This window comes from Acinonyx jubatus, chromosome A1, assembly GCF_027475565.1.
Source record: "Acinonyx jubatus isolate Ajub_Pintada_27869175 chromosome A1, VMU_Ajub_asm_v1.0, whole genome shotgun sequence".
Taxonomy (NCBI): domain Eukaryota; kingdom Metazoa; phylum Chordata; class Mammalia; order Carnivora; family Felidae; genus Acinonyx; species Acinonyx jubatus.
In genome coordinates, this window is record NC_069380.1 from 19,768,958 (window position 1) to 19,795,679 (window position 26,722).

Below are 26,722 nucleotides of genomic sequence, written 5' to 3' on the forward strand. Positions count from 1 at the left end.
ACTTAGAGCGTTAAAGAAAAGGGATCATTGTATAAAATGGAAAAGAAGCTTGGGCTTGACCACATAAGGGGCTTTGAAGCAATGGCAAATAATGTTATTACAGTATAAAAGCAATAGGAGGCCATCCAAGGGTTTTATTTGGAGGTACTCGGTGGAGGAGAGGAAGACAAATGGATGTTGGAAGACCATTTAGGCTTTGTTGCATCAGTTCTGCCAATAGCTTGGCCGAGGAACTTGGTGACGGTGGAAGAGATAGAAAGAAGCAGTCATTTTCAGAGGTAGTTAGAAGGTTAAATCAACCAAATTTGCTTACACGTAGTACATTTGAAGATGTAAGGAAGAGGGAATTGACTCCTTGCAATATTGGAGAGATTATGGTAGCATTCATTGAGCTAGGAAATGTTGAAAGAGTATCATTTTGGGTGGAGGAAAATCACGAGTTCAGTTTTGAACATGTTGAGTTTAAGGTACCTTTGACCCATTCAAGGGGAAGGTGGTTAAGTAGAAGAATATTTGGTGCTCAGAAGAAAGATCTAGGCTGGGCATCTGAAAATGTTTAATATTATCAGAGTAGTATAGATAGTAAACGAAGCTGTGGGTAGGTGGGTTGAGGGTTTAGAGTATAAATTGGCCAAGGCTTAAAACTAAGCCTTGAGGATCTGTTGCATTTAATGGTATTGGAGGTTTAGTCTGGGTTGTGGGTGAGGGAGGAAGACGGAAGAACAGCCAGAGGAGGAAAACTGGGAGAATATTCTCGCGTGAAAGGGAAAGGAAGAGTGTCTTTCTAAAGAGTTGTAAATAGTTTTTTGAATGCTGGTGGGGGGAAGCTAAATGTGAAAACTCTCCACTAGATTTAATGGCACCATTATCTATTTCTGTGTAACAAATCATCATACATTTTAGAGGCTTGAAACAACAGTTTATTATTCTCAAGATTCTGTGGGTTGACTTCATTCAGCTGGGTGCGTAACTGGGGCTGGAACACTGAAGATGGTGTTTTCCTAAGTCTGGGGCCTTGGTTCTCGCTGTTGCCTGAGCACTTTGCTGCTTGTCCCTGTGGCTTCTATCTCCACGTGATGTCTCATTAGTCAATGGTCTAGTTCAAGCTTCTTCATGTGGTGGCTGGCTCCCGAGAGGGTGATAGTGAAACTGTAAGGCCTGTTAAGACTTAGGACTGGCACGCTTTCCACACTTGTCATTTACCACAATGACCAAAAAAAAGAAAAAGATCATGGGTGACTTAGTGTGAGAATTGTTTTAGTGGACTGAAGAGACTAGGGAATGACTTAGCAGTTGAAGAAAAAGTTCTTTTCATTCCTTTATATTTCCTCTAAACTTGACCCAAAATCGGCTCTAATTTCCTGAATGATTCTGGTTTCTTTCCCCACGTGCTCACTTTCCCTGAATGTTGTTCCTGTCTCCCCCATATTAAAACCTTACTCATTCTTAAAGGCTTTCTTAAAATCTTCAGTTTCTCTCCCTTGTACTTTACTCTTGGAGTGTGAGATCAAAAAATTTTGCAAGAAATGATACATGGTCACGGTCTTTGTATTTCTGAATAAGGCAAGAATTTGGTGGTTATATTCTGTGTAGGCCTCAGTGAAGTATGTCCATATGTAAATTCTCATTATGAGTATTGTACACTAAGTTAGGTGGAGTACTTCTTATGTCTTCAACATATGGAATGGTTGTTTCTCCGTCCCCTGCTGTAGGTGCCACACAGGTTTTGCAGCTCATGTCTTTGTGTCCTTTCTGTGTGAGCACATACAAGGGTCATAGAGATTAAGTACATACACGGCAAGAGAATCATCTTTCCAGCCTTGGAGGTGAGACTCCTTGGCTCTGTGACCCACCACAAACATTACCATAGAGTCTGTGTTGTGTGTCTTCATCTCCATCCATAAGTGCGTTGCGGTGGGGGGAGTACGGGTCTTCCTATTGGCAGGACTCGGAGGTGCTCGGGTTCTCATTGCTGCCCTCACTCTGCCCCCCTTATTCTTGTGCTTTTCCTTAGGCTGTAGGACCTCATTGATTTCATTGGACAAGTACTATGATGGGGGGTGGGGCACACAAAAAGAATAAGATCCCTGACCCTGCCCTCTCTCAAACTGGTGAGATTGGTAAATAGGTTATTAAAACATAAGGTGGGAAGTATTATTAAAGGACATGTTATTTGAATTACTTCAGTAATAGGACCAGGCGGCAGAATATCCAAGTAAGTGCAAGGGGAAACCACCTGAGTGTTGGTACAGATTCGTCAGTCTTGGCTCTCGTCTTCGGCTCTGGTGTGGTCCTCATCCAGGAGCCAGTTAGGCTGTGTGCCGGGAAGATCTGCTTGATTCCTGAGTTAAAGATGTTTAACAATAAATGTTTTATCTTCTTTTACTGTTTGTTAACTTTTATTTTTTACATTCTGTACGTTTAAAGAATAAGTAGTAATGTGTAAGAATTCTGGTTATCTGAGGTTTTATAGTAGTTTTTCTTAAGGTGAGCCAGCTAAAATGTCTCAAATATTATTTGGCTTTGGTATAGTTCTTATTAAATCTTGACACAGTGCCATGTTTTAGTAGGTGCTCAGTGCGAAGTTAAGCCTTAGTCCATTCTTAGCACAGTCACAAATAATTACGGTCTGAACTGTGATCAAACACAAAACAATTGAATAAAGGACAAATTGTACTTTTATAACGAAGTTTGAGCAGGACTAATGATGAACTATCACCTACCTAATCTGCCTTTTACTTTTATTTTTTTAACTTTTTTTTTTTGGTGAGTTTACTTATTTGAGGGGAAGGGGTGGAGAGAGAGGGAACCTCAAGCAGGCTCCTCACAGTCAGCACAGAGCCCGACATGGGACTCAAACTCATGAACTGTGAGATCATGACCTGAGCTGAAGTCAAGAATTGGATGCCTAGCCGACTGAGCCACCCAGGTGCCCCTGCCCTTGACTTTTTATATCTATGGCGAAATAAATTTTGTTCTTTTTAAATAAGAAGTTCAGGAAAGATTCAGAGGTGAAAAGGCAGGCAAGGCAGGAAGATAGATCTCCAAAGGAAAGAGGGAAAATAGAGCAGTCTTCCTAAATTTAAGTTGGAGTTGTTTTCTTTTCTGTCAGCTGCCAAGATAATTACAAAAATGTCTGTAATGGTGGTATCAGTGAAATGAATCATTTAAAATAATATAGAAAACCTCAATTGTATACAAGTAAAAATAAAACTTTGTTAGTATAAACAATAATTTTCTTTGTTAGTCCATTAGACTGAAATTTGCCAGGTATAATATTATGAAGACCCTAATAAAGACCAATACCATGATTATGGAAAAATTATTGTATTGTTAAATTGAGCATGATTTATCCAATTCTTAAAACTTGCAGTCCTTAGATGCTCTCAACTTGATTATACAGCAGGGACTATTTGAGTATGTATTCTCCAAGCTGATTTCTCTTGACATGGAATTTTATATTACAACTTATCTCTACAGCAGGGATAGTAATAGTACCTACCGTGTTGTTTTGTTATAAATATTATATGAAAAGCCCATAGAATGGTGTTTGGCACATAGTAAGTGCTCAATATGCTAGCTATTAATTATTGTGTATTTTTATTGTTATTCCCATGTATTTGAGAATTGGGAGAGAACAGCAAAAGGGAGAGAGTATATTGCTGTCTCTCTCCATTGGATAAAAGAGTAACTAGGGGAAAAGCATAGGACGCTTTGTAAAAACAATATAAATTGTTTATAAGATACACTGATTAGTGGCTTAAAATCACTAGATTTTTAAATGGATGCTTCAAAATTTTTTTCTAAAAGTACTTATTTTCATAATTAAAGTTTTTTTTCCATTTAATAAATTAGTTTTTTTAAATATGGATATTTCAACCCTTGATTTTTATTTTTTTCCTATTCTGTGATAATGGGACTACTTATTCAATTTTTAATTTAAATTCTAGTTAGTTAGCATATGGTGCAATATTGGTTTCAGGAGAATTCAGTGATTCATCACTTACAACACCCAGTGCTCATTACAAGTGGCCTCCTTAATACTTATCTCACCCATCCCCCAACCACCCCCTCTATCAACCCTCAGTTTGTTTTCTATCATTGTGAGCTTCTTATGGTTTGTTTCTCTCTGTCACCCCTCTTATATGTTCATCTGTTTTGTTTCTTAAACTCCACATATGAGTGAAATCATATGGTATTTGACTTTTTCTGACTGATTAATATTGTTTACCATCATACACTCTAGCTCCATCCACGTCATTGCAAATGGCAAGATTTCATTATTTTTGATGGCTGAGTAATATTCCATTGTATAGATATAACACATCTTCCTTATCCATTCATCACTCGATGACATAGTTTGGCTCTTTCCATAGTTTGGCTATTGTTGATAATGTCAACACTTGATTTTTAAAAATGTAGATTATGGTTTCAATAATTATTATTGATTATGATTCAATAATGATGTGTTCTCTCTCAAAATAAAATCTTAAAAAAATTTTAAAAATTTAGTGAATGAAAGAACATTGTACTCAGTGTTCACTTTCTTCCCTCTTCCTCATCCCCACCCCATCATGAATTTTGTCTGTAGCTTTTTAGTTCATTTTTATTTCTTTTGCTACATGCACATGTTAAACATATGTAAAAAAGGCGAAGTATTTGTTTAACAGTGCATACAAATGCTTTTCTATGTATGCCATTTTGCATCTTGCTTTCTTTTCATCTGATACTGTTTTGATTCACAAATAGACTCACACTTGTAGTGTCGCCCAATGTAAGAACAAGATGGTATTTTGGAACAGCAGAGAAAAGATGTTCTTTTCAGTAGCATGTCATTTGGGTATCCATTTGAGAAAAAAAAAATCCACCTTCATTTCTACCTTATATAACAAACTCAATTCCAGGTGTATTTCAGGTTTCAATGTAAGTGGTGAAATAATAAAGCTTTTAGGAAATAGAAGAACATTTTCATGATCTTTGAGGGCACAACAAGTGCTAACTATGGAAGAAAAATAAGATATTAAGATATAACTTAATAAAAATAAGATCTTATAATAAATTTATAAAAAGCTACCACTAGAATAGTAAAAGAGGTCACAAAGTGGGAGAAGATCTTTACAATATGTATATCTAACAAAGGACTCATTCAGAATATATTAATGATTTTTCAAATAAATAAAAAAAGGCAGGTAACTCAATTTTTAAAAAGTAGACAGAAGACATTAACAGGCACTTCACAAAAGAGCACCTTTGCTCCTAGGTATATACCAACAGAAATGCATACTTAATGTTTTTCATAAATACATGCTTTAATTGCATAGTTGTACTGTTTATAATATACCCAAACTAGAAACAACCTAAGTGCTTATCAACAAAAAAGTAGATAAATTCCAGTACATATTCTCTCTCTATCCCTCTTTCCTTCTGTCTCTCTCTCGGACTCACACACTATATGGCAGTGGGAATGAATGATCTACACTTATATGCAGCAGTATGAATCTCACCCCCATAATATTGAATGGAAGGAGCTATAAACCAGAGAGACCATATTCTATAATTCCATTTATATAAAGTTCAAAATCAAGAAAAACTGATCAATTGGAGAGGGATAATGACTGGAGGGGGCATAAATTAGTAAGGTTCTGTTTCTTGATATAAATGCTAATTACACAAGGACATTCAACTTGTGAAAATATATCAAGCTGTCCATACATGATTTATGTTATTTTACGTATGCATGCATGAATTGTATGTATTTTATATTAAAAAATATTGTTTTGAGATCTATTCATATTGGATCTTAGAGGTCTCATTTATTCATTTCAACTCTGGTTTATAAACAGACCACAGTTTATTTATTGATTCCTTTACTGGACTTCTAGGTTGTTTCCTGTTTTCCTGTTTCAAATAATGTTGTAGACAGTATTCTTTTACATGGCTTCTTGTAAAAATATATGAGAGTTTCTCTAAGACGTATAACTAGAAGTGGCATTAGTGGGTCCTAGTGTAAGCTCAACTTTAGCTTACCAGATATTATCAAATTATTTTCCAAAATGATTGTATGTAGGAGTGATGGAAAGTTCCCATTGCTATATATACTTGTCATCACTTTTGTCAACCTTTAAAATTTTGCTAATACGATGGGTGTGAAATGGTATCTCCTCAGTATTGTAATTTGTATTATGTGGCCATATGGATTTTCTCAGGGTTCCCCCCCCCCATTTTTCACTGTTGGGAAATAACCTGTTCATAATTTTGTACATTTTTTATGGTTAATTTTAACATTTTTCTTGATTTATGTGCAATTTGCCTTGATTCTCAAAGTCCATATATTGAGAGAGACCTCCATTTGTGATTTTAACACATTGCTAGAATTTCAGCTGTAGACTTTAGCTTTGGAGTAATTCAACCTTCCTAAGAATATTTTTCCTTCAGGCCCTTTGTCCTGTCCCTGTTTGCCTGCCATCGCTCCTTCCAGTTTTACTAGCACATTTCAGCTATAGGGGCTTTTTTATCCCTCTTCTTTGTTGATGAGAAAGGGTAGTTGTGATATGGGGAAGGGGAAATGATAAATAGAAAAATGAATAAAAATTTGACAAGTTTATAAAATTAATATAACTATGTATAAAATATGGTTATGACCATTCTTAGTTGTTTGATTTATGTATTTGAAATAAATTCCAGATCTGGCATTCTACAAAGGCCAGTTATTTCGTTGTGTATTGTCTCCCTTGTAGATGCTTATCATTATCTGATTTGTGTGTGTGTGTGTGTGTGTGTGTGTGTGTGTGTGTGTGGAGGGGCAGGAAGAGAGGGAGAGAGATTATTACTTGATGAGTTTCGTGTGTATGTGTATATAGTTTGTGGTCTGTCAGTGTGCTGTCTGCTGCTTATATATGAGGTCTGTGCAGTGCTGTTATCCACTGGATTCTTGAGACAATTCCATGTATTCATGACATCCAGAGTAATTCTGTTAACAGTTCAAAACCCTCTTCCTCCAGTGCCACTTGTGCTTTGATGTTTTTGTGATCTTAGAGAGAAAATGACCAAGCACCAAATCGTTGTGCTTCCCAGGTACAGAGGTAACTGGTCTGGAGTAAAGGAGCTGATAGAAATAGGCTTTTCCTCTTTGTCTTCTTGGCAGTGTGGTAATATTAGCAAGGGCTTGGAGTTCCTGAACTGTTTTCCGGAGTCACGGAGACTTTGAGGTTAGGGAACCTTCATCACAGAACATCCTGGCCCAGATTTCTTCAACATTCCTTACTGCCACTGACTTCTGCTTTAAGTAGGATCAGTGCCAGAGGAAAAGCTCATGACTCCTGGCCATGGTCACAAAACCTTGGCTTTTGGATTTTGATCCTGCAGCATATTCTCTTGGCATGAACCTTTTGGAGAGAGGTGCCAGTTTAGCAGGGCTTCACTAGGAATTCTCTTCCTAGAATAGAATCTGATTTTTTTTTTTTAATGGTTTAATGTAACTCATGAAGAAACTTGAGTCTTAAGTCAGTGTAGAATGACTTAAATTCCTAATTTATCAAGATTAGAAATCTTCTTTGTTAAGAAATAGAAAGGCTGTAAACAATACAATTAAGTTTGCTGTATGACCAAAGCAGTATAAACTTTGGCAGTTAATTTAGAGGTGTTGATTTAAAGTGTTTTCTGGGGGCCCCTGGGTGGCTCAGTCGGTTAAATGTCCAACTTTGGCTCAGGTCATGATCTCGTGGTTTGGGAGTTTGAGTCCCGCTCAGGTTCTGTGCTGATGGGTCAGAGCCCGGAGCCTTCTTTGGATTTTGTGTCTCCCTCTCTCTCTGCCCCTCCCCTGCTCATACTGTCTCTCTGTCAAAAATAAAACATTAAGAAAAAATTAAAAAATTAAGTGTTTTCTGTATTTTAGAGAAAACTAAATAAATCCTGAGTATGCTGATCCCAGGCTTTATTTTTCTATAAATTATGTAAGTAATAAAGTTTTTTTTTTCCCTAAGCACCATGTCATTTTCACACTCAAAAAATTAATAATTCCAGTAATATTATTCCAAATTTCCCCAATTGTCTCAAATCTTTGCTTTTGATTGCTTCATTTTATCTATAATATTCCACCAGCTCTCCCCACTCCCCACTCTTTGCGTTTTCAGGCCATTGATTTATTGGAGAAATCAGGTCCTCCTCTGCCCTGTAGGTTGTCCCACTTGCTGGCTTTGACTTCTTGCTTCTTGGGGTGGTATTTAACTTGATCCCCTCTCCCCAGTAGTCCCTGTAAACTGGTATTTAGAATGAAAGGCTTGATTAGGTTCAGCCTAGTTTTCCCTTTCCCCTTTTCTTTCCTTTCAGTGTTACGCACTTGCTATTGGGTCACTTCTTGATACATATTCTGTCTGGTTGTCCCCATTTAGTTACTCTAAGATTAATGTGTGGCTTCTCTTGGTACTCTATTACTCTTTTGGTGCAGAGGTGCCCATTAGAATTACTTCAAAGCTTTTGAAGATTCTGAAGAATCCTAGATTCTATTTTAGCAGGTCTGATGGGGTTGGGAAAACACATCTATTAAAAAACACATGGAGAAATAAAAACCCTCTACCTTTACTCAGATGTGGGAAGAATCATTATCTTTAATACCTTTAACATGTAATTAGAGTGACAAAATTTACTTTTATGCAGGTGCTTTGGGGAATGTATGTTTTGTCACAAATAGAGCATAATTAAAATTATTAACTGGAGATGTTTGAGGCTGCTGTGGTGTAATAGAAAAAGCAGTGACTTGGACCCAGGTGGCCAAATCACTTACTCTCTGCAAGACATTGTTTTAATCTAGAAAACAGGAATAATAAGATATTTGTGATAGGCTTGTTTTAATGATTAAATGAAATGATTTATTTGGAAGCAGTCCAGCACTTGGTGGTCAGTTGAATGGAAATCTGGAAAGCATTACAGTAACAGATTTTTTTCAATCGAGGTCTTTAGAGTAAAAACTTAGGAGAATGAAGTAACTATGTCTCATGTGCTTATTTTAGCCGTATCTGTATAAGCTTTTGTTCTTGAGCTTGTTTTTTGAGTGATAGGAGACTCGTGATACATAGTTTTAATATACGTGTAATTAATGTGGCCTTTTGAGAAAAACATCATGTGGAAATCTTACCTTTTTCCCCCCTTATTTTCAGCTTCATTTACCTCTTAATTCTCCTTTGCCTGGAAGTGAATTGACCAAGGAACCTTTTCGTTGGGATCAGAGACTCTTTGCACTAGTGTTGCGGTTGCCTGGCACCATGTCAGTAGAATCAGAACAGTTGACAGGTGTGCCTTTAGATGACTCTGCGATCACACCAATGTGTGAAGTGACAGGCGGTAAGTTTTTCTCCTGGCAGTAATCCAGTGAGTTAAGGCAGAGTTTGAATGTTTAAAATGCACATTTCAAAAACTCCATGTTGTCGTTCAACACGCTAATGGTAGGAATTAGTAGACCTACATGGTTTTAAAAATCCATTGATGAATGTCTGCGATCTGATTTGAATGGGGTTTAATACTATTGGATCTGAAATGAGTGGTCTTTTTCCTCTACCCATATAGAAAGTGCTGGTATTTGAAGTTGTTAAACTTTTTTTCTTCTCTATAAAGATTACCAGTATTTACAAGTGTGGCAGAATTATTTTCTGTGAAAAATGCGGAGAATTTTGAGAATCATCTCATCAACCATATAATGATCAATGCCTGGTTAAGTGCTGTTTTCCCTAGAGGCAAAGGGAAAGCTGGATAGCAGGTTAGAGGACCAGGTAGCGAGGTCTTACCCATCTGGTCCCTGTGTTAAGTGAAGAGTAATGATACTCTTGAAAGAAAATATGTAACAGACTCAGAACTTCTGTAATGTGGAATTGGTCAGCAGGTGGGTTAAATTCATACCGATAGGTATTGAGTGTCTACTGTGTATGAAACACTATCTTATGCTTTCAGACTTCAGTAGTGAGTATGACAGGCAACGGTATTCTTGCTTTCATGGAGCATTTTAGTTCTCACCTAAGGAATTTGATACTAAAATGTCCAGGTCTGGCATACCACTATTTCACCTGTGTCAGAGGCCTGTGACATTATTAGTCTCCAGACACAGTCATAGCCAGCTGTATCAGTTTAAAGGAAAATACGAGATTTAATTAACATTTTAGGTACCTTTCTTCAATTCTGTGGGGAGTTTGGAAATCTGCAAAATTCACAGACAAAACAGGTACCCTACACAGATATGTAAAGTAGATAATTAGGAAGTTGTTTTCACATTATTAAATGTTCTTATTTATAGAAGTACTTTCTGGTGAACTCTTATAATTCTTTCAGTTTAATTTATATTAAAAAAAAAGTTATATACATACATCTTAAAGGGAAAACCTGTCTATCGAAATGTGAAAATTCACTGCTAACAATTCCTTGTGCATGAATAATATTTTTCAGTGACAGCCCCAATTGTTCTATGGGTAGATTCACATTTGTATTCAGAAAAGTTTAGTTTTTAGCCTTGAACTGACTTACTTGCTAAAATCCTGATACATCTATCTATCTATCTCTATACATAGATAGGTAGATAGATAATATAATTTTTTTTTTTAGTTCTAGTTTTTAATTAACAGATTGAAGTCCTTGAAGCTGTAATTAACACTTTTGCATTGGACAATTTTTTACTATATATTATTTACTCAGAATTAGGATAAAGTTATGGGACTATATGTACTGTAACTTTGGTCTTCTAGAATCAAGAATATTCAGAGTGTGAAATGAAGTGAGTGGTATAAGCAGAGAGGGTCTGCAGTGAACCTGAGAGATCATGTAGTGGTTAATATCCTTGCCTTTGGCAGTAATGTACTAAAGCTATTCTGCTTATTCTTTGAAAGGAACATCTCCAGATGAAGTCACCCTTGGTAATATCTTTCAATGACCCAGAAACCTTGGTCAGGAAAAGCTTCCCCAAATACATATCCTCAATGTCTCCTGATGTAGTGGTTTATTTGCCTCTTTTCATGCTCTTGCTATAGCAATAATGAGAAGCTGCTCAAATGCCACTCACCTTTTCATAGATCTGAATAATATGTATTCCTTTTTTATTATTTTAAAACGAAAGTTTTACTAACGAAAGTTTTGAGGATAAAGCACTAGAAAAGTAGAAAGAACAGAAAAGTTAAACCCACTAGTATTGCACTATCCAGATATATAATCACTACTAACAATTCCTGTGCATTTTTAAACTTAATGGTAAGAGTAGTGTATGTTCATTTGTTTTGCCTTCATAGAATAATTCTTGTTTACTAAGGAAAAGTTGGAAAGAAATGTGCCTGTGTTGCCAAAATCATTAGTATTTTGTTATGTTTTCTATGTGTACTTTAAAAAAATTATATAATTGTCATTGTAAGCAATTTTCTTTTATTATCAGCTAATGAATGAGTATCCACTCTATATAACTGTTCTTGGTGCTGGAAATACAGCAGGAACAATAATAAGCAAAGGTTACTTTTTTGGACTGTGTGATAGATAAAATCATAAAATGAATAAACACTATTGGAGAGTGCTACTTACTATGAAGAAAATGTAGGGTAAGGGTATAGAGAATAACTTGAGGCAGAGAATGAGTGTTCTTAGAAGGTCTTTTGAGGAGGTGACTTTTTTTTTTAAGCCATAAACCTAAAAGATATGCTTACCCCTCCTAGTTTGAATCAATTTAATATATTAGTTATCCTCGGAGGTTATTATACTTGTTTAAAGAAATAAAACATTTATTTATTTTTTTAAAGAGATTTTTTTTTTTAACGTTTATTTATTATTGAGAGACAGAGAGACACGGAGCATGAGCAGGGGAGGGGCAGAGAGAGGGGGAGACACAGAATCCGAAGCAGGCGCCAGGCTCTGAGCTGTCAGCACAGAGCCCCACGCGGGGCTCGAACTCACGACCTGTGAGATCATGACCTGAGCTGAAGTCAGTTGCCCAACCAACTGAGCCACCCAGGTGCCCCAACAACATTTATTTTATAAATTACATTTGTATATCTCTAACCTTAAAGGTAAAGCCGCTTGTTTTAATAGGGATTAAATCAATCTTAGTTGTGTCTTAAAAATATTAATCTCTCTAAAATTGTTACAGCATGTTCACTGAATCTTTATTGAGGTAGAACTGACCTATAGCGTATTAGTTTCAGGTATATAGCATAATGATTTGATATTTTATATATCGTAAAATGATCCCTCACAGTAAGTCTACTTAACATTCGAGCAGAGATCTGAATAATGGAGTAAACCATACAGAGAGATGTAGTAAGGGAAGGAACACACTCTGTATTTTGGTGAGCGGCAGGAAGGCTGATGTGAAGTAGAGAGTAAACAGGTGGGTTTAGGGCAGTAGGCAAAGGACAAATATCAGATAACCTTTTAGGCTATAATAAATATTGTTTATTTCCAAATATGACGAGAAGCACTGGGGCTTTTTATATAGGAGGTGACATCTGATTTCTTTATCTGAAAGATCACTTCAGCTGTTGGATGAGAATATAGCGTAAAGTGGCAAGAATAGAAACAGAGAGGCTGGTTAAGAGATGACAGTACTTTGGTCTAAAGTGCTGGGTTTGTGGGTGGTGAGAGGTGGTCTGATGCAAAGGGGAACTAAGGATGAAGGCAGTGAGGGAAGAATGAATCAAGGATGACCTGAATATTGGAGGTAAATGGCTATGACATGGACTGAGGTGGCACACCAGGGAGAAGCAGGTTTGGAGGCGGTACAGCGCTATCAAGTCAAAAAATGCTCAATGGAGATGATGGTAGAAGCATTTTACAAAAATCGTGTAAGATTGTAGAGTAAATCAGTTTAACTTTCTTAGCCTCTACAAGGACTGTTGCTCAACTTACTGGAAATATTCTTTTTATCTCTTTTCCATTTGACTAAAATGCTGGTGTAGTAGGCTTCTGTGGGAGAATATTTTTTTGCACTTTTGCCTTTAGACTCACTTTATTTAGTTTGATGTTTTTGTGGACTCTACACAACAATAAGTGAGCCAGCTTCTTGACTGTGAGGTGTGTGCTTGTCTCACAAACATAAGCAGTGATCCTAGAAACTTATTGCTTCAATACAAAGGGTCGTACAGTACAAGAGATGAGTTTTGATCTAGAGAATAAAAGAAATATTACATAGGATATAGGCTTACTTTGTAAAGATGCCAAAATTTCCTATTTCCTCTTTAACTTTCAAAGGAATTAATGGATTTTTATTACTTGCCAGGAAACTTAAGTTTATTAGCTTTTTCCTTAATTTTAATAAAGTATCTTTGTAATTCTATTTTATACTAAGATTATAACTCATTTACTCATGTTTTTCTAATCAACCGATGATGACACAGGTTAGAAGAGCAGAGAGAAATGCTACAATTACACTTTAGAAACTTTTGTTTTTTTTATGACTTCTTAGGAATATGCTTAAATTTAATGAAATAAGATATTCAGCCTCTATATAATCTTCTAAATACTTTGTGTATTAAGATGATCAGCCTTTCTATATATTGCTTTATATATGTTTGACTCAAAAATATTTTAATCTGCCAATTCTTTCAAATAAGTGTGGTTCCATTTAGGCATTCTTTTTAAAATACTAATTTCAAATTAACATCATGATTTCCAGGGAAAAGAGTATACCCAGATTAAAGTTTCTAATAACCTGTAAGGGTTTGACTCTTGGCTGTACTGCTGTTATTAATTTGGATAAATTAACCTCTCTGTGCTTTAGTTTTCTCACTTATAAAATGAAGAAAGTAACCCATACAGTTGTGGTTAGGATTAAATAAATTAATATGATAAAGTAAGTAGAATAGTGCCAGGCATGTAGACACTCAGTAATTGGTAGGTATTTTTATGATTATGACTATTATTATTGCATACAGGTAAGTTGTTTGTTATATGATACTTGTTTTTCTAAGTAGAGCTGACTCTGAGGATTTGAATCCTACTACTGCCTAATGTTTTCTTTTCTGAGTAGCCTTTCGCAAATCACATGTTAAGTATAAACTGATATGAGTAATTTGATAGGTCAAATATAATCATATAACTGTATTTGGAAATAATTGATGGAATCAGAAAAAAGAGTAGGACTGTTTTCATAGTGAGCTTATTGCAGATAACATTGTAAGATGTTTGAAGGTTTTCAGCATTGGTTTGGATCAACACCTATGAGAGAAATATGGTACAAGTTACATATGTAATCATAAATATTATAGTGGTCACTTAAAAGGTGAAATTAATTTTAATATCTTTTAAGTCAATAAATAAAAATATTTCAACATGAAAATGATATTTAAAAATTATTGAAATAGTTTACATTTTTCCTATTAACTTTACAAAATCAGGTGTATATTTTATGGTTAGTATACATCTAAATTTGGACTAGTCATATTTCAAGTTCTCAGTAGCCATATGTGGCTGATGATTACAGTATGGGATAATACAGCTCTAGATATATGTATTGAAAATCCCTGTTTAAGAGATCTTTCACTAGTATTTTGTCTTAACCACTAGCATTTTAAATGCTTTGTACTAAAAATCCTATAGGTTAAAATATACAAAAGGGAAATTCACTGAAGATAGGTTAATTCCCAACTACGCAAACCAGATGAAATTCAGAAAAGCCCATGCTACCATCTATTTGTTAAAGTGCAAATGTTTAAAATATGCAGTAATTTCCATCAGACCAATTAAATAATTATTGATTATCTGCCATGTGCTTAGCATTAATCTTAGTGATAATATTTTTGTTGAGCAGGAGTAAGATTTTGAAGGTTAGTTATTAGATGTTGTGTATGTGTATGAAAGATAAATTCATAACAGTTGGGAGGTAATTTTATAAATGCATTTTAAGTTATATCTTATATAATATGCATATATACTACATATATAAGTATATAATGCGATTTTTTTCATTGTTGTTTGTTCAGACCAAATTTCTATTTTCTGTATACCTATATTTAGAAGAAAAAGTTTACATACTCTCATAAAATGGAATTGTTGGTTGATTAAAAATAACTAGTTTTCTTCATTTTTCCGTAAGATCATGAAATAAAGTCAAACTTTACCATTGAACTTTTGTTAATAGTATCAGAAACCTCACTATGGTTCTGTCTTGCTGAAGGTAGAAATTTCTGCAACTAACTTTATTCTTTTTATCTCAGGCCGTTCATACTCTGTATGTTCTCCAAGAATGCTTAATCAATGTCTGGAGTCCTTGGTACAGAAAGTGCAAAGTGGGGTGGTAATAAACTTTGAAAAAGCAGGACCAGATCCTTCCCCCGTAGAAGGTATTATTATACTTTTCTTATAGACATTCTAAATTTCATCATTGAACTAGAACTGAAAAATTACCATGATTTGGCTTTAAGATGGACAAGGTCAAATTGTTGAGATGACAAAATGGCTATTGGTAAAGAGGGAAAATTAAACAGGAAAGTCAAGGTGAACTGCTAGTGGTTCAGTAGCATCACTTTTTTATATTGATTGTTGATAGCCTGAAATTTTTATAGGAGTCGAAAACCTTATTACCATTTGCAGATTAGCCACCTTATATTTCGTTTTTAGGAAAAAGTGTGCCACTTTGCTTCTCCCCAGCATATATGCTTCTCCTGTGTCCCATAAGTCACAAGAGTGTTCAATCCTAGGTGTTTATTTCCTTAGCTGCATTTTTGTAAGGATCAAACTGGTCAGAAACAAATGGTTTGTGTGGTTACAAGAATGAGAAACTAGCCTTTGCCATTAAGCTGGACTCTATTAACTCTAGTTAAGCCCCACCTGACTTTATTTTAATATTCTGTTATCATGAACTATTTCTATTAGCTAGAGGGCATAAGGGGTTACACTAGAACCAACGGACAGCTTATATCTGGGACCCTCTATGTAGTATGGCATTGCTTAGAACAAGAATTAGAAAGTCATTAATGACACCTGGCAGAGGTTGTCCACTACAGTGGGTAGCTGGGAGAAGAGAAAAGTCATAAAGATAAAAAAAAAAAATGGGTGCTCTCGGAGGAGGATTATAGGGAAGGAGCAGAAGATGGTAAGATTATAGAAATTATGTCACTGTCTCTGGTTTAAATAAACAAGCTTTTTCTTTAATTGAATTCTTAGACATGGAATGTATTTTTGAATTATTTTAATATTTGGCTTAGAGTTAGGCACCAAGTAAATGTTTATTGAACTGTTGAAGACAGTTGCTATTTTGCTAGAATAAGTTTAGATTAAAGGTAGGTGCTTTGTATCTGGATTTGCATATTAAATTTTTTTAGTTAAATGGGCTTTAGTTAAAATGATTTGAAAGAAATATTCATTTAGCAGTATTTACCTAGCATTTACTAAGCTAAGAATGATGATGAAGAGATTGGGTGTTTGCCCTTATCATCTGGTAGGGAAAACCTGTCATTCATTAAACAAGTATTTACCATAAAGGAGGTTTTACATATTCTGACTCGGCAAGCAAAGGATACTGTGGGACCTCCTTTCAAATGTTGAACTCATAGTTGGAATTTGCAGAATTTACTCTGTCATGATTTTAATATAAATGTTAAGTAGTCATGATAGTAGAACCATTCAAGAAAAATGAGAAAACTCAGACATTTTCATTAAGCAACGTAACAGTGGATATAATTTAACTTTTTTGCTTTTTTCCTTGTTGACATATGCTTTCTTTGTCTTCATTTCTTTGCTACAGATGGGCAGCCAGATATATCAAGGCCTTTTGGATCACAGCCCTGGCATAGCTGTCACAAACTCATATATGTGAGACCAAATCCTAAAACTGGGGTTCCTATAGGTCATTGGCCCGTTCCAGAATCTTTTTGGCCAGATCAGAATTCTCCAACACTAGTAAGTACCTGAGAGACTGTGACTTTGTAATAGTAACCATTTAACTGCTCTTTTTTTTTTTTTTTTTAAGATTTTTCATTTTGAGAGAGAGAGAGAGAACACATGTGGGGGGGGGGGGGAGGGGTGTGGCAGGCAGAGAGAGAAGGAGACTGAGAATCCCAAGCAGGCTCCGTGCTGTCAGCGCAGAACCAGATGTGGGGCTCGAACTCCTGAACTGTGAGATCATGACCTGAGCTGTAGTCAGATGCTTAACCCACTGAGCCACCCAGGTGCCGCTTAACTGCTTTTCATACTAGTTTTAAGAACTGCTATCAAAGGTGTGGCTAATTTATTGGAATTAGACAATGTTCAAAGTGCTATGGTAAGCTGTTACTTGATTTAGTACACTGTATTGTTATGAAGTAGTAGGAAAAAAAGGTGTCTGTTTTCTTTAGAATCTAATACTATGCTTATGTTTTTATGATTGGCATCTGGATGCAAAATCATAGATGGAACAAGAGTTTCTCTTTGATCTCTAAATATAATATAATGTGAGGGTTTGTCTCTAGGACACAATTTAGAATTTAAATGAAAGTTTAGAAAATAGTTCCAGTTGTTTGTAATCTTTTAGGGCGTAGTCTTAGAAATTCATGTAGACTTTCATGGTTTTAGGTTATGTTCAGTGTTCTCATTCAGAAGTTTAAGGTAGAAATGACTTTCTAGTCTTGTTTACATGAATTATTTTTAGAAACAGTGGGGCTTCTTGAATGATCATTGTGAATTATCAGTATTCACTATATGGTTCTTATAGTGATAGGATAACCTTATATAAATTAATATCTATTCGGTGTTGTTAATACACTGTTTTTTCAGATCAACATTTTTTTCTGGTATCTGAAGGTTTATAGGATACTGTGTGGGAGAACATGACAGTAGTTCTTTGCTATTACCCTTAGAAGATAGGAACTGTATTTCAAAGATCATGAAGCAGTTTGAACAATGTTTCATGCAGTTATCCTATATGAATTAAACTGAACCCTTTCTGAAACCTTTATACTTCATTATTTTTATTTTTATTCTAGTTAACATACAGTGTTATATTAGTTTCAGGTGTGCAATATGGTGAGTCGGCACCTCCATACATCATCCTGTGCTCATCACAGTGCTCTGTTTAATCTCCATCACCTATTTCACCCATCCCCTGCCGACCTCCCCTTGTAACCATCAGTAATTGAGAGTGCTTCTTGATTTGTCTCTCTTATTTTTTTCCTTTTGCTTCTGTGTTTTGTTTCTTAAGTTACACATGAGTGAAATCATACGGTATTTTGTCTCCCTCTGATTTATTTTGCTTAGCATAATATTCTCTAATTCCATTCATGTTGTTGCAAATGGCAAGATTTCATTATTTTTATGGCTGAATAATATTCCATTGTATTTATATACCACATCTTCTTTATCCATTCATCTATCGATGGACACTTGGGCTGCTTCCATATTTTGGCTGTTGTTGATAATGATGTTGCACTGGGGTGCATGTCTCCCTTCGAATCTGTATTTTTGTGTCCTTAGGGTAAATACCTAGTAGTGCAATTGCTGGATTGTAGGGTAGTTCTAGTTTTCACTTTCGGAGGAACCTCCGTACTGTTTTCTACAGTGGCTGTACCAGTTTGCATTCCCACCAAGAGTGCACAAGTTGAAACCTTTATACTTTAAACCTATATCAACCTTTATACTTCAAACCTATATATCAACCTATATCAACTTTTTACTTTTACTGTATACAGGTCTATAAAGTGATATTTCCTTTATTTAGTAGGGATTTAATGAAGTAATACATGAAATTAAGGCTTTATAAATTTTAGTGAAGTATCTTCTTTATTCCTTTCCTTGTTCTGATTGAATCATCATAGTTTTAAAATCTGGCCTTTATAGATAAACTCTTAATTTCTTTTGTCATTTTACTTTCCCTTTGGGTGTCCATTCAACTTTCATAGAACAGATACTGTGTTTGTGTCAAATATTGCCTTGTTGGTTATTCATTCTATTGTGTATATGTGTAGTACTTGTTAAGTCCTAATAGAAGGAAATCCAAAACCAGTGTCACAAGCATAATCTATTAATACTGCTCTAATGGCCTATTGAAAATTGTTAGAGGATTTTTAAGTGTGGGTAGGATTTCAGTTGGGGAGGAAACAATATGAGAAAAAGTATGGAAGTAAAAAAGAACAAGGTGTATTTAGAGGAATGAGAAATAGCAGAGTATAGGTGGGTCATACCATATATGTGGGACATTGAGAATACTATTAAATAAACCAAAGTACTCACGACTTTAAATGCATAGTTAAGGAATTTGAGCTTTTCTCATTGGGGTTCACAGAATAAGTGAAGATGTTTTTAACAGAGTGATGCTGTAGGAAATTTAATCTGGTGGTTGTCATATGCAGCAATATTAGGAGATGAGTTGGAAAGAAAGCAGGTTATCTAGAGGGCTATTGCTGTGATTCACGTAAGAAATGTTGAGAGTTTGAATCAAGATGATGGAAGAGAGTATCATAAAGAGACAATATTGGAAAGCACTGGCAAGATTTAGTACTGAAGGATATATTAGTGGGGAAATGAAATTTTTATAAATAATAGTATTCAAATAAGATGCAATGATACTGAAATTAAATGTGAGTTTTAGCAACTGGTTCTGAATTTTTATTTTTTGTTTTGTTTAAATAGATTTTTTTCATTTTTTTATTTTTATGTTTTGAAAGATACCTACCTTTTTTTTAGGTTCATTTATTTATTTTGAGAGAGAGGCAGTGGGGGCAGGAGAGGGCAGAAAGAGAAGGAGAGAGAGAGAGAGAGTCCCAAGCAGACTCCGCATTGTCAGCACAGAGGCTAATTCGAGGCTCAAACCCACAAACTGTGAGATCATGCATGACATGAGCCGAAACCAAGAGTCTGACTGAGCTACCCAGGTGCCTCTAAGTAGATGTTTTTTAATGTTCATTTATTTATTTTGAGAGAGAGGGAGAGAATCCCAGGCAGACTCTGCACTGTCACTGCAGCCCAGAGTAGGACTGGAACTCACAAACGGTGAGATCACAACCAGAGCCAAAATCAAGGGTCTGTCACTTAACTGACCGAGCCACCCAGCCGCCCCTGGTTCTGAATTGAAATCATGGTTCCACGAGTTATTAGCTGTGAGTTTGGTCTGTTATCTTCTCTAAGCCTCAATTTCCTGTCTGTTAAATGGAGATAATAGCTCCTATCTCATGGATTGTTTTGGGGATTAAATGAAGTAATAAATGCAAAATTTTCTTTGTCACGTTCTGGAAGACACCCTCTCTCACCAACACACATTGTTGCTCTTGGATCTCAATATTTTAATCCAAAAAGGTAAGTGAGTTTCATGGACTGATTCAGTAAGATATGTGTCAGTTACATGCAAGATACAGGAGCACAGTATGAGTAAAACGATGGTGCTTACCTTCTAAAACGATGGCATCTTACCATTCCATAGGAAGGTCAGACTTGTAACTGTAAACACAGTACACTACAGTGCTCTAACTGTGCTAGAGGCATGGAGCAGAGCCGAGAGGAGGTGATGCCTAAATGCCTGGTATGTCCTGGGGGTGTAGGGCAAGAAAGGGTGTCAGGGAGAAAATCTCTGAGACATTTTACTTGCCAGTTCAGACTTCAAGACTTAGTTTGTTTGCCAATATGCAAGGAAGAAAATAATAAAGCTGCCAGGGATGACATGAAAGCAGGAGTGTGAAAAGATGATGATCTACTTGCGTAACTTGCAAGTCATTTGGCATGGCTGGAGTGTGGGGTGTACACGGTGTGCAGTGGTTGAAGGCAGATGGGGACCGGATCATCAAGGCTCTTTGTATCTGATGTTTAGAGAAAAGAGTCTGGGTCCTATTTTTAGGTGATTAGCTTGCTACTTTTACCAAATAATTGCAGATAGGGAAATGACATGATCATACTTATATTTTGTGGCTATGGGATTGATTGGGGGGAGCTAATTAGGGCCATTAAAAATAAGTAGTTGTACTAGTCTAGTCTGAGAAATGATGATGGCATAAATTAGAATACTAAGAAATAAAAGATAAATTTCTAGAGAGTGAGAATTTAGTACTGACAGAGGGCAGTAACTAAATACTGAGCACCTGCCAAGTTGATGTGTTCTGCCTGGTGGTTTAGAATTTGCGGGATTTTATCTAGGCCTTTGTGATAGTTAAATATGGAGGATAAAGAGATGTTAAGGATAACCAACCCCTAGGTTTTTAGAACAGGTTTTGTAGCTTAGGGGAGAAGTAACGAATTGCATAATAATGTATTTGAGGGACTTCTGTCTAGTAGGCAGTTGGAACATAAGAGAGGTGAGAGAGATCCGGTCCCAACACGGTGGATTGGGAGCCACCAGGGTGTAGGTAGTAATGGAGTAATAAGAGTCTTTCATACTGTGAAATTTCAGGTTATTTCTTCAGAGCTTACATTTCCTTCAATTGGTGAGATTTTCAGGAAGGAGACTATTTGGCGGGCAGGGATTCTAACGGCGGGCAGGGATGTCTTTTTTTTTCCTTTAAGGTATTTTGGTTTTTTGTACTTTTAGATCAGGTTCCCCAAAGTAGTGTGTATATACCACAGAGGTAACCAAATGGTCTACTGGAATAGGGAAGGAAAACATTAGAACTTCTTTTTATGTATATTTTCTCCTAATTTTAATATTATTTTGGTATATATCTTATTACATACTTATACGTTAATTTACAGATAATTTATAAGTAAATGTGTATATGTCCTAATATATATTCAGCAATTTTTACTGACCACAAGGTCTATTATCAGTTTGGAAGCTACCACTCCATACAAGAAATTAAATTGCTACAGTTGAGAACTTAGTAAGGTTTCTGTACTTCAGTTGTTTCCTAGATGTGACAATTATGAATACTCACTTATTCCAAAATTTTGCACTTCTGACAAATTTGATTTTACCACCTAAAAAGATTTTTATCCTATATATAAATGGTTTGTCTTTTTCTTGTATTATATAAAATTTAAGCATTACATTTTAAAGTATTTTCTTTCAGCTTTAATAGTGTAGTCAGTAGTAAATTAAACTAACCAGCAAAATTGAGGACTTGAGTAAATTTTGATAGTGAGGGATATGGAAAATGAGTTTGTTCTGGTATTTTGTGTAAATAGTAATAATAAGACTTTCCTCTCTAGCCACCTCGTACATCTCATCCTGTAGTGAAGTTTTCCTGTACAGACTGTGAACCGATGGTTATTGACAAATTGCCTTTTGACAAATATGAGTTGGAACCTTCGCCACTGACTCAGTTTATCCTGGAAAGGAAATCTCCTCAAACATGTTGGCAGGTGAGCTGAGCAACTACAGTGACCTAAAAATTGAAGTTGGATGTTTTTTTTTTTTTTAAGTTAAAGTTAAATTGAATCAGTGGTTTCAATAACATTCTGTAAAGGTTGTTAAATGTGAAGTTTCAACCACTCCCTTTTAACAGGTATATGTGAGCAATAGTGCAAAATACAGCGAACTCGGTCATCCCTTTGGTTACTTGAAAGCCAGTACAGCACTGAACTGTGTCAACTTATTTGTGATGCCTTACAATTACCCCGTCCTCTTGCCTCTTCTAGGTAAGTCACTCGTGTCCCATTCTCAGTGGCTCAGCATACATACTGATTTTCCTAAAAACAAAGATTGGGAACATGTCTTTGTAAGTTCTCATGTTTTCTGGAAATTAACGGAACTGTTGTTAATACTCTGAAATATCGAACCTATCTCAGGTTGTTTTATAGCAACCTGTGTATGTTTGTGGTAAATTAAAAGTCAGTGTCAAAACACCTTTGATTCTATAAACTATTGAAGATACTGTGTTTTAAATTTTTAAGTATTCCAAGTTTTCTACAAGTTAGCTTTCTTACATAGTGAGAATTGGTAATAGAGGCTTTGTATTTGGTAAATAAGGATTTTTGTAGAAGCATATATTTATAGATCTGAATGTATTTTCTTTCTAAGAATTTATCTATAATTTTCATTTGGCACATGCTTGTCTATTTATTTTTTTTAGAGAGAGAGAGTGTGCATGTGAGTGGGGGAGAGTGACAGAGGGGGACAGAGAGAAAGGAAGAGAATCTTAAGTAGGCTCCATACTCAGCACAGAACCTGACGTGGGACTTGATCCCAGGACCTTGGGATCATGACCTGAGCCCAAATTAAGAGTCGGACGCTCAACCGACTGAGCCATCCAGGCACATATTTTTTAAATGAATGAATGTGTTCCAATGATATAATAAAAGCCTAAAGTTAGTTTCTGGGGACCCTCTGGCTATAATTTTTGAGCAGTACTGTTGGAGAAGGCTTCTATGCATGGAACCACTTCAGATTTAAATATTATCATCAAAAAAAAATTTATAGTCAAAATATTAGTAGGTATATTTTATTGAAAACATTGTGTATACTTTGTTTCTGTCCTCAAATCTGTTTTATGTTGAGGTCTAGATAGTGTACAGATTTTCTTGTGTCTTATCTGATTCTACCTTTATTTCATGAAATATTAGATCATGATTAGCATCTTTTTGTTTTTAAAATGGTATTACTGCTCAATGGCAGAACCAAAATTTTGCCACTATTAATTTTGTTAAAAATTGATGTCTGATATGTTACTCTCTTACAAATAAGAAAGCAGTGTTTAAAAATGAAACGTGCTTGACTTGATTTTCGTGTCTGAAAAAAATGATGATAGTTTGTTCACATTCATTTATAGATGACTTGTTTAAAGTACATAAAGCAAAACCAACATTGAAGTGGAGACAGTCATTTGAAAGTTATTTGAAGACAATGCCTCCCTACTATCTTGGGGTAAGAATGTGATTGTTAAAAATAGAACTTGTTACAAAATTTTACATTATGCTTATAGTTTACTTGTATTTACTGCTGTTATAGAATATATAGAATATATAAATGTCATGAAAATTGAGTGTACAAATGACCGATAAAGATGTGATGGGAAAGAAAGGTTTCAGTGATTTGTGGAATAAAGATGATGGCAATGATAATGACGATGAGAACATGTATATAATGCTTACCTTAGGCCTGATATTATGCTAAGTATTTTACCTCATTTAGTTTATATGGTAATCCTTCAAGGTAGAGATCATCATTCCTATTTCATAGATGAGGAAACTAAGGTATTAAAAGATTAAGTAATTTGTCCAAGGCTACTTGTGTGGGAGACTGGAATTTACTCCCAGGCAGCCTGGCTTTTAGAATAGCTCCAATTGTTGTACTGCCTTGTTAAATTGCAGTTTTATAATTATTATTCCTTAAGGGTGCAGAATAGTTTTGTTGCATTATTCCCTAAATCTCTAAAAACATGTTTTTAGGTAGATAAGTATATATTCTTATAGACTCCTATTTTTAGAACCACGAGATTGTGATTACAGTTGACCCTTGAACAACACAGGTTTGAAGAGGATAGGTCCACTTATATGTGGATTATTTTCAATAAATATAATGGAAAAATTTTTTTAGATATGTGGCAATTTGAAAAACTCTCAGATGAATCGTATAGCCTGAAAATATAAAAAAAAAAATCAAGATAAACCTCAGAGTTACTGTAAGAATACAGTCTATAATACATATTGCACAGAAAATTTGTGTGAATTGATTATGTTATTAGTAAGGCTTCTGGTTAATAGCAGGCTATTAGTTAACTTTTTGGGGAGTCAAAGTTATCTGCGGATTTTTTATTGTGCGGGGGTTGGCACTCCTAACCCTGATGTTGCTCAGTGGCCACCTGTACTTAACAACCTAGTGTATCACAGTAGATAAGACCGTAATGTATATATTATTAAATATATTATTTACTTTTTGAAAAAGTAACCTCTTACTAAAAAGACCAATGCTAAAAGCACTTTTAAAAATGGAGGAATCGTATAGCATTTGACTATAATCCTTCTAAATGGTCTCTACTAAGAGCATTAGTGTCTTGAGCTTTGAAAATCATATTTTAGAGTTGTAAGAGATAAGTTGTGTGTCTAGCACATAGCGCCTGCCATGTAAGAGAGTAAAAAGAAAGACGCACTGAATATGAACTGTTAGGTCTGTTGACGTACTTTCGTTTTCCTAGCAACCTGGGGAATTCAGGCAAAGCTACATGGATTTGAGATGTCAGAGCTGGATTTGATTCCAGTTTGACACCAGTGCATATACACTTTCTGGTGTCAGTGAGTGGCTGTCATCCTTTTTTGACTGTATCCCGCTCAAATATACTGGTGATTCTTTTTGTTGCACAAGTGGTTTCGACTGGGCTCTCCTTACAATTGAGAAGTATTACACTATACATAGCAAATATTAAACTGGCTTTTCCTTCTTATTTTTCCCTCTGAGCTTGTTTTGATTTTTCAGTTCAGCTAATAGTAACAGTAGTAATGATTAGCACTTACTGAATGCCTCCTGTGTACCAGATGCTTTTATATGTGCTTTACGTGTATAGTTCATTTAATCCCATGGCAACCCTATGAAGTAGATACTATTATTGTTATACAAAAGAAAAACTTCAGACACAGAGAGGTGATATATAACTTGGTCCAGGGTCACAAAGCTAGTGAATGGTTGAGCCACAACCCACTCAGTTACCCAAAGTAGAAATCTTCCATTTTTCTTGACTTCTTTTCACTTACTACTTAATTTCTATCAAATTTACCTCTGTGATCTGTATCTTCCCCATTTCTTCCAAACTTAGTATCTCCGATGATACTAAGGAGTCCAGGACTTTACCCTTTCTTGCCCGTGTGTTGGTAAAATATAGCCTCTAGTCCTTTTTAAGGCAAACATTTCACTGAAATACAAATATGATCATGTTACTCTCTTATTGAAGAAAAGAAGAAAGTCTTTCTTGGAAAATCTTCAAAACTGACAATACATGTAGCCATAAGTTTTTGACAAGTTTAGGATTGAGTGATATTTTCTTTTTTCCTATAGCCTTTGAAGAAAGCTGTTAGAATGATGGGAGCACCTAACCTAATAGCAGACAGTATGGAATATGGACTTAGTTATAGTGTCATTTCATACCTCAAAAAATTGAGTCAACAGGTAATGTTAAGAAATAGAACCATTAAGTATTTTGAATGGTTTTCAATGCAAATGTTAGTTCTCCTGGTTCTGATGGAATTACGTTATATGAATACATTACATGTTTTAAAACCACATATATATTAACATAATTCAGTCTCAAGTACGTGGTATGCTGTTTTGGAATGTTAATTTCAAATAATAATTCCTAGTTTATGAAAGTGGCCTCATTAGTGTCCTAGAAATTCTGTGAACATTCGTTATGTTTTCTTTTGAGAAATGTATGTTAGAAAGTTGCTTTTCTTAAAAATCAGTTTCTTTTGCTTTATATTTTAAAACCTGTAGTTTTTTTCTTTCAAAATGGGACTTTCTTTTGAAATATTTGTTGAAAATTTTGATTTTGTCATTTGGGGCATATCACAGTAATAGATTCTGGTAGTCAACCAGTATGCAGTTAGACTGCCAAGATACTACTACTGTATAGAATACATTATTTTTCCAGTACTTTTGCCATCACTACTTTAACTGCTAATCGAGATGTAGGTTGGAAAGAGTCAAAATATTGCTACTTGTTGTCAGTGAAAAACTACATCACTTTTCGTTATACCTGTGAAGATTTAATTATGTGCTAATAATAGTGTCTTTAAGTAAATATTGATGAGATTTTTTTCCCTAATTTTATATCACCTCTGATTTAGAAATACATATTTTCATTTAGGATGCACTTAAACATTTCATGATTTAAGTGTAGTGGCTATTAGTAAATAAAATAAAATTGAAATTGTTTTTGTT

At 35.2% G+C, this 26,722-nt stretch overlaps 1 protein-coding gene across 2 annotated transcripts in view; it reads left to right on the forward strand.

The window, feature by feature from the left end:
• INTS6 (integrator complex subunit 6) overlaps positions 1 to 26,722 on the forward strand; it is an 89,962-nt gene that overhangs the window by 46,664 nt on the left and 16,576 nt on the right. For both annotated transcript variants that reach the window (XM_027064770.2, XM_053214893.1), the window contains 7 exons: positions 9,156 to 9,339; positions 15,174 to 15,299; positions 16,703 to 16,857; positions 22,063 to 22,215; positions 22,359 to 22,491; positions 23,622 to 23,716; positions 25,841 to 25,951. In XM_027064770.2, coding sequence (XP_026920571.1) covers positions 9,156 to 9,339; positions 15,174 to 15,299; positions 16,703 to 16,857; positions 22,063 to 22,215; positions 22,359 to 22,491; positions 23,622 to 23,716; positions 25,841 to 25,951 — 957 coding nt within the window. The remainder of the gene's footprint in view (positions 1 to 9,155; positions 9,340 to 15,173; positions 15,300 to 16,702; positions 16,858 to 22,062; positions 22,216 to 22,358; positions 22,492 to 23,621; positions 23,717 to 25,840; positions 25,952 to 26,722) is intronic.